This window comes from Branchiostoma floridae, chromosome 3, assembly GCF_000003815.2.
Source record: "Branchiostoma floridae strain S238N-H82 chromosome 3, Bfl_VNyyK, whole genome shotgun sequence".
Taxonomy (NCBI): domain Eukaryota; kingdom Metazoa; phylum Chordata; class Leptocardii; order Amphioxiformes; family Branchiostomatidae; genus Branchiostoma; species Branchiostoma floridae.
This window is the reverse complement of record NC_049981.1, coordinates 33439678-33449248: the sequence shown is the minus strand read 5'-3', so window position 1 is coordinate 33449248 and position 9571 is coordinate 33439678. Positions and strand designations below refer to the sequence as shown.

At 42.4% G+C, this 9571-nt stretch overlaps 1 protein-coding gene across 1 annotated transcript in view; it reads left to right on the top strand.

Moving 5' to 3' along the window:
* Positions 1–2651: 2651 nt before the first annotated feature.
* The window catches only part of LOC118411439 (ubiquitin-conjugating enzyme E2-17 kDa-like), a gene marked incomplete in the record, with an annotated part of 9448 nt that continues 2528 nt past the window's right edge, over positions 2652–9571 (top strand). Inside the window, 3 exon segments of the mRNA XM_035813723.1 lie at positions 2652–2830; positions 7957–8020; positions 8370–8401. Of these exon segments, the coding sequence (XP_035669616.1) occupies positions 2807–2830; positions 7957–8020; positions 8370–8401 (120 nt within the window).

The window sequence follows — 9571 nt, the reverse complement described above, 5'->3', positions numbered from 1 at the left end:
TCTTGAATACTTTTTGACCATGAATGGTGCATGAAGTTGGGATACTCCTTGGAGACGGGGAAGTCGCTGTAACACATCATCTCCTTACTGGTGTTGATGACCGTGGAACGGCAGATGCTGGCAAATCCGGGCAGGGCTTCTTCCTTGAAGTTCTAGGGTCCGCCGATGTCGGTTCCCTTCTCGAAGCAGACGGGCTGCAGCCCCTCGTCCAGACAGCACTTGATGCCGGCCAGCCCGCTCGCACCAGACCCGATCACTGCTACTTTTTTTGCCATTGCTAACAATCTATACTGAATTGCAATTTTGGCTTCTTAAGAGTCGTAACGTTCTGACGAAAAGTCACCAATACGAACGATTGCCTGTGCGTCAGAGCGACGGCTTGCTATAAAGGCGTTATCGCCTGCTTATTGGTTAAGGGCCAAAGTCAAGTACAACGAACTTTGACACGCCTCGACTCCATGGCGCGAAATACGAAGAGAAAGACGCCCTGATTACTGATTGGTGATTTTTTTTTTCATTTTAGATTTTGGAACAAACAGTCCATTTTCCTTTTTTTTTGCATAAGGAGGAGGGTGGAGTGAAAATTGCTGAAGTTGCTCATAAGAAAATACCGGTCTTTCTAGTTATTATTATGTTTTTATTGATTATATAGATAGAATCATAATTGCGTTAATTGTCTCATTAGATCATCACCTGAGCAAAGAAGGCCAGAGTACACCACGGGTATTCCGTATCGCCCGAGGTACGACCCGACCGCGGGAAGGATCACCCGAGGTACGGCCCGACCGCGGGAAGGATCGCCCGAGGTACGACCCGACCGCGGGAAGGATCGCCCGAGGTACGACCCGACCGCGGGAAGGATCGCCCGAGGTACGGCCCGACCGCGGGAAGGATCGCCCGAGGTACGGCCCGACCGAGGGAAGGATCGCCCGAGGTAGAACCCGACCGCGGGAAGGATCGCCCGAGGTACGACCCGACCGCGGGTAGGATCGCCCGACGGCTGGAGGGCGATCCTTCCCTCCGCAGAGGGCTGGGGCCGAGGGCAATACGGACTGAATACCCGTGTTGTGTTTTATATATACCATGCCAACCCGAGCAAACTCAAGATGTTTTTTTTTATTGCTTTCGGACAGACGAGGACAATGTGGCTCCGTCGCCGTCGCAATGGAAGTCCGGAGAAACCTCATTTTCTGCATTCTAGGAGAACTTTTTGTCCGAAACTAAGCAATGTTTGACACTGAAATCTGCATGAGTGATAAATAAGTGAGGGCGACGCTTCCGCAACATATTTTACCATGTTCAGAGCCGAAGGCCGGGAGGCTCGGAGAAATTTTGAAATCTGGACCCTTTGAAACGCCATTTCCTGCATTTTCAGGGGTTCTATCTGGCATTTGACTTCGTGTGTATAGTATAACGGGTTACGAAGAATTGCTTGGTAACGCTTAACGGTGAATTCGGGATAACAAATAACGATTAACGTTGAATTAAAACGACCAATAACGCTTCACGAAGAATATACCGATAACGATTAACTTTGAATTAGAGCGGGTCGGTAACGATTAACGGTGAATAAAAATGGCTCGTAACGCTTAACGGAAAAAGGCATGCAGGCCCTCATTGATCCAGCGGTCACTACGGAGGATGGTACTCAGGCTAGTGATAAACAGTAACGTTGGTGTTTAACAGAAGGCCGTGTGATAACCAAAGTTATGTCATACCTGGGCCGCGAAAACGTTCGATGCAGATGTTCTGGACTTTCGGTATCACACGGGTTCCAAGTTGCACCACACAGGCTTCCTTCGAGTAAATCGAACTACATGTAATTATTTCGAACGGCCGAATACGTTAGAATTGCTGTTGTTACAATCTTTTGTTCGAGGACACAACATTTTCTCAATTTCTGGTGCATTTCGCATCGAAACTTGTGTTTTCTCAGGTGGGTATGACATAAATAAAATACAACACGGTGTATTCCGCATCACCCTCGGTCCCAGCCCTCCCATGGGTCGGATCACCCTCCGGCCTTCGGGCGATCCGACCCGCGGTCGGGCTGATACCTTGGGCGATACGGAATACACCGTGTTGTATTCTATATTTATCACCCCATCCGGAACTCCCATATCGAACGTTATCAAAGTCCAGGTATGACATAACATCAAATACATTACCATACCATGTTATACAATATCATAAAATCCATTACATTAGCATATTGCATCATACTTCGGTTCATTCCATGACGATATATTTCCCGCCAAATTTCCAAAGTGTAGGCATGAGAACGTAAAACTTAACAGAAGTTAACAATTCATTTGTTGGATTCGGAATAAAGAAATTGTGTTATCATGATAACTCTTAAACAGATTATTTAATCTAAACGGACTCAGATGGATATAAATATCAGCGCTGTCTTTGATTGTAACCTCGTTTAACAACCTTGAAAATGTGCCGTCGCCCTCCCTGTGACGAAACTGGTTACGTCATCCAAGGATGGGTCCCGAGTTCAAAGTTTATTCCTTAGGTAAAGTAGTCCTTGTGACATTTATTAGCAGTAAAAGCAGTCTAAAAGACTCTGTTTTATTCCATAGATATGCTTCACTAAGAAATAAATTTTATGTGACGCTTTTGACGCAAATTTCATATTCTATGTTTGGAGAATTATCTAGCGGAATGGTACAGAGTGACGTTATGGTGACTCAGCGCGGAAGGAGAGAGCGGCAAACAGACCGTCGGCCATCTTTACAGCAGGAATACGTGAACTCTTCCTTGTTCGTTTATTTAGTTTTCCCCTCTAAATCTCACATCTATGGCACTGAAGAGAATCAATAAGGTAAGATACAGCGTTGTTACAAGTTTGGTGGCACTAACAGTCTGGCTTCCCGGGCCTTCTTCTGTTTTCGGCCCGCCAGGTTTTCCGTGTTGCTCTGCCGGCATTTTTCTGGGGGATGAAATATTCGCGCGCCCGTCAGCAAAAGTGGGACCTACCATCGGAAAATCCCCGCAAAACCTCCCCTCTTACCACATCCCGGTCCACTAGTACACACAACAGGCTCAGGAGTTACAGAAAACCCCGCTCCGGTGGAGCACAGGGCAGTGTTTGGGACAGAACATCGCGGTTTTGTGCGGTTCGGTTGGGGGTAGGCATGGCTGGTAACCTTTGACTCTTGTTACGCACGTTAAATATAGCAGCTGCAGGGCAGACCACTTCTCTCTGGTCTCGTCTGGTCTCCAACCGGCTACAAACGTACAGGAATACTCAGGTTTTACTGTTAGACACTGATGGAGTGTGTGATTTCAGTTTGGATGTTAGTTCCACGTCCCTGTCCATACCCAGATAGCAGACCGACAGTTGCATAATGTGTGTACAGGATGGGCATTTTGATGTTAGCGGAAAGTCTTCAGACGTAGAAAGGAAATCCGACATGACAGATTAGAAAAAAACACACACACTCTTATGCTAGACAACAGCCAGGATTGGTTTAGAAAGGACAAAACTGACTGAAAAGCAAGCTTGGTAATGGTAGCTTGGACATGAACTTGTGGTTCAGGTGTTTTGAAACTGAAAGTGATTTCATTGTGATGTGAAAGTCTTAAAATAGGAAAATAGAAAACAACAAAACGTTGTGCACTTCACTAAGGGAAGTTGACATCTGTAAAAGCAAAATACAAATACCTCTAAGAATATATTTGTCAGCATCATAGTACATATGTATATCATACTATATGCAAAATAGTATACTACTTGATGTAATGTGAAACTTTGTTGTACACTCAACTTATAAGATGTAGCACTTCCAACATTGTGTCCTTAAGATGCAGAAAATGACTTGCAAAATTTAGAATTTGTAATGTTTGTTTTTCTAAGCATTATAATACCATTGTGATTTCTTCGTTAATAATGTGAACAAATTTAGATGAGTGAAAAACATGTATTTTAAGCACACAAACACCGTTGCTATGACAACCGGTCAAATGTACATTTTTATCACAAACTGCAGACAATATAAGATTTTGTTATTCATGGCAGCTTCTGACAGTAAATGTCAACATAGCACAGTCACAGTGCACCATGGGACAGTAGACAGGGCTTGAAATACTGGGTGCATGTGCACCCAAAATTGGAGCTGTGCACCCAATTATTTTCTGTGGGTGCACAGGTGCACCCAAATATTTTCTTAGGTTTATGTATGTAAAAATATCAAAGTATACAAGTATACATCATATTCTTGACATCTAAGTGTTAGAAAGATAATAAAAATGTCTGTCATAATAGTTGTTTGAGAATTTGAAAGCTTGTAACTAAGTTTTGTTATTACGTTTTTACTTAAATTTAAGTGGTGCACCCAAAAATGTTTTGGTGCACCCAATTTTTTAAGCTGGGTGCACCAGTGCACCTAATCCCAAAAATGAATTTCGAGCCCTGCTAGATGTCTCAAACATTTGTACAGCAGTTCCAGTATAATTCATATGATATGAATTATAGTACTGGTATAAATTGTATGATATGAAGTTCTAGCTTTGCAACAAAACAGATACACGGTTATATGTGTATTGTTTTTGTGTTGGGTCCAACCCACGGCCTTGAGTTGTGATCCATAAGTGAATTTTGTTTCTCTCCAAGTTCCAAGATTTATACCAGAGGTTACGCCACAGATTACCCAAACACAACCACTTCTGTCTATGGTAACAAATATTACATGTATTAACCACACCACCCTGTGTTTTTAGGAAATAATTTGTGAAATCTTTCAAACATCTTAAAACTATGTACTAGCATAAAACTAAAAGTGCCTTTTTTCATTCAGAAAGACCTAAACACTTTTGTTACGATGTTTAAAACCACTGCTGTGGTAGAAAATAGGTTTGTACAAGATGGTCATATTTCCTTTTCAATATCAGCAATATCAAGTTTGTACATGTAGGTGCAAGATGGCAGAGTTGTTATAGAAAGCAACTTAGAATGTTTAAAATATTCAGAAAAGTCCATAACATTTACAAAGCTACCTGTACATGTACCATGTCCAGTGTTGTAGACTTGTAGGTGGCTGCCCCCCTCCCCCCTCTCTGTTGATGTGAGATTTGCTTCACAGAAAACAGGAAGTACGGTGACGTTTGTCATGTTTTGGTGGGTGTTTGCAGAAGCGGGTTTGCCCTGAGGCAAGTAGGAAGTGCTGTAGCGGCCACTCTCGGCTTTAGACAGTGAAGAAAAGATACTTAGTTAATACATAAACATCACAGTACTTACTAAGGAGTCCTACGAAACAAACCTGCCAAATTGCTCACGTAGAAATTATACCTAAATCTGTGTACTTGTAATTAAACTAGTACCTGTACCAAAAACTGTAGCTGTATCTACCAGTACCTGTACCTAACCTTTTCTACATGTACCAGTGTGCAGATATCTGTAGCGATATCCTGTGCCTAAAGCTATGTATGGGTACCTAATCGGAGTAATCCTCAGTACCTGTACCTAAAAATGTTGTCCACTGTAGTCTGTGCTAGTAACATTATCTTTGTGTAGTCCTAGTAAGTAGTATCTGTATCTAACCCCCTGTACCAGTATAATGGAACTTCTCTTGGCTACCATATATGTACCTGTATCTGTACCTAAAACCCCTGTACCAGTATACTGGTTCATGTACTTCCCCTGGGTACCGTATATGTACCTGTATCTGTACCCCTATGGTAACCCTGTCCCTATATCTGGTGTGCTGTATGAGTCATCAGCAATATGCTAATGATCTCCCATCTTTGTTGATGGATGATTTCTAAAATTAGACCAATATTTTGGTCCTTTTTTTTTGCCTCTGTCATGTTGGTATACATTTTTGTGCCCCTACAAGTCTTGTAAATGTATTCATGCTTCCTTCATCATGTGAGCATGGGTCAGTTTTATCTTAAAGCTATAATTTTGCTTGTTAATAATTCAAAGGACAGTTCCCATCTCTGTGAGAGTGCGTTTGTTATTGATTTGTGGAGGGTCCTGTGCGTGCGTCAGACTGGTGTGTGTGTTGAGAAGATGTTATCTGTGTTACTGTGTGATCTCCCAGAAGGGCTGGGTCTCATGCGTACATGCGTCTCAGTGCGTACGGGTGTACATTGTACGCCCTTGACTGAAAATATCAGAAAGCGTACACCTGTTTGGGGAGATGTACGCCTTTGGTACGCCCTAATTTCCCCAAGTTTATTTATTTAAATTTCATTTTATTACTGCTAGAGCCATACCATATTCTCTGTTCCTCAGTTTGTTTGTAGTAAGAATTTAAGGTCACTCAAAATTAAAATATGTCCTGGAGAAAAAGTCAGAACTGCCCAAATCATTTTGACACCCAGAAAAATTTAGGTGCACACCGTAGTATACAGCAGTCCGGGGTCACAGGAAGGGACTGGAATCAAGCACGAGCTTGGAAAAATTGTGATAAAACCCAATTCTATAGCTAACTTCAAAATCTTTAAGTTGAGGTCCCATTATGATGTATATATTGTAGGGGAGACAAAAGTGACTTCAGTTGTGACTTTTTATCTTCTACCTGTAGAGCATGGGACATCTGACATACCCATGACAAGGACCTGTGTGTGTGACAGAGTGACACCTGACATGGGCGGGGCAGTTTAAGAATGAGTCATAGCAATTGTCTTAAGACTTTAGACTTAATCAAGAAAATCCATTGGTAGTGTGCCCGAGGATACACACTAATCTTCCCGGACTTCAGGACAGACAATTCTTACAACAACACTAACACACATGCAGTATGATCATCAAATATTTAAACTCTACAACTGGAGGATTCAGGAACATTAAACATCAGTCCTACTACTTGGTTGTTAAGATACTATGGCTCAAACAAGATCGTTTCAATTCAGTTGACTGTTGAGAGGACAGTTCACAGAGTAGAGGATGTTAGATATTGGACAGTGTAGTACTGGTAGTTGGTTCTGCACTGGTGAGGCTCTGTCTGTGGAGGTTTCAACGTTCTTCACAGTTCTGTTCACTCATTTGATTCTGCAGTAGACGAGGCAAGGAGGTTTCAGAAGTTAGTATATTAGAGAGCCAAGATATTACATTAAGCTGCCACATTGTCCTGTCATCTACAGATATTCATTGCACTGTAGTCATCTCTGATCCATGTTTGGCTGTCGTCCCTGTTTTACAACTTCCCACTTACCCATCAGGCTAAACATAGCAGCACATTTGGAACAGTCCTGCTGAGGCTAAACATAGCAGCCCGTTCATGCGCCATGCTTGTGATGTGAATTTCTGTGTGCCAGTCATGTCTGGTTGGGGGAGTTTCCTGCCCCAGGCGAGACCGAGCCAACATGGGGCTATTTCAGACCTGAGGTTCCACTGACCAGGGCAGACATGTTTGTACAGTATCTGTACACTATTACTCACTCGTGCATTTGCAGACAGGGGCATTTAAGGTCCCTCTGTAGTATAGTATATAGTATCTCAAGATGTGAAGCCATTTCTTAAATGGAAGTGTTTTGTTTTTAGAATGGCTCATTCTTCGGGATAAATTTGCAATAGTTTAATTTTTGGATGGAAGTTATTTTGGAATGTTCCATTTTTGTACAGGGATGAATATGGAACAATCCATTTTTGCAAGTGTTTGCTCCCTCCTCCCATGCACAAACTAATGCAAATACTAATGGTTACACAAATACAGTCTCTAGAATATGTCAAGAAGCAAACCTGAGCAAATTGTGTCATTACCCCCATGCAAAATTGAGGTATAATATGTGTGTTTGTTTCCTAATCTTTGTGGTCAGCATATTTTATTAAGAATCTCTGGATGTATAGTAATGATATTTGGTGTCTAGCTGTTGAGAAGGAGGCCAAGGTTGATTTTGGGCTCCCAGGTGCGACATAATTTTGTGTAATGGATGTCAAACCTTGTTGCCGTAAACACTAATTGTTTCCTTTCCCCCCCCCTCCTTTGTGCCCCCCCCCCTCAGGAGTTGCAGGACCTGGGACGGGACCCCCCTGCACAGTGCTCTGCAGGCCCAGTCGGGGATGACTGTAAGTTGGACACGTTTTCAAATGCTGCTTTATCAAAGGCTGAGATTGCACACCTCACCCCTTACCTGAAGTACACAATATTTTTGAAATAGTATAATTCATGGGTACTTAATCTATTGTTTTACAAAATTGCCAGGAATTATGTTTTCATACACTTACTTAGTATGTTTTAAGTTCACAGACATAGTTTTTCAAACCAAGAAATATTTTTTTTTTTTAATTTTTACATTTCGTTGAACTACAATTCTTTCTTGAAATGCAACAAATTAACAAGGTCCTCGAATCAATTAGGTGTCTAAATAATGTTGAGTTGTGTAATTTGACTTTTCTTGTTTTTCTTCCTCCACAGTATTTCACTGGCAGGCTACGATCATGGGCCCGGTAAGTACAAAATAACTCATATATGAGACTATAATGCTCCCTTGTTTAAGGCAATGCATCCCTGGAGCATGTTAAAAAATCCACCATACTTCTCAAAAACAGATTATAGTAGTATCCCTATTTGCTTTGCGTTGGATTAGGAAAGCTTTTTTTGCAAATTTCAAGGGACCATAGAATTTCGAACTTTTAGATTGTCTATGTGCAGTTAAGTGTGCCCCCTCATGACATGTTTACATGTCTATTGCATGCTTAGTTGCAGAAAAGTGGAAGCAAGAGAGATTCCAAACTACAATGGACTTTTTACCTTGCGATACTGGCAACATACTGGTTCAAAATGTGTTCCCACCACTTAACTCAAACAGACTAACATGCAATGCAGCATATTTCAAACTCTGATGTTTAGGCGATAGTTTATATTGTGATGATGTGATGTACGTATACCTGAGCAGTTGAAAGGTTCTGTACTGATTTCATATACTTAGCGTTCATTAACACTCGATGTCTGATTTGCCATGTTTGTTTCTGCAGCCCGACAGTCCGTACCAAGGCGGGGTGTTCTTTTTGAACATCCACTTCCCCACAGACTACCCCTTCAAACCACCCAAGGTAAGGAACGCACCCATCTACTCACACACATACCCTTCTACTCACACACACACACACATTCACACTTCCCTCAGACTACCCCTTCAAGCCACCCAAGTTGAGGAACGCACACACACACACATACACACACACACATACACATACACATACACACACACACACACACACACACACACACACTAGCACTCACACACATACACATACACACTTCCCCACAGACTACCCCTTCAAACCACCCAAGGTAAGGAATCTTCACACACTCACTCACACGCACACACACATGCACCCATCTACTCACACACACATGCACCCATCTACTCACACACGCATACTGACACACATAGACTACCCCTTCAAACCACCCAAGGTGAGGAACGCACCCACACACGTACTCACACACACACACACACATGCACCTATCTACTCACTCACCCACACACGTACGCACCCATCTACTCACACCCACACATACTACACCCACACAACACCCACCCATATACTAGTCACTACTACTCGCACCCAGCAGGGAATCATTCCCACACATGACAGAAACGAAACGGTGTC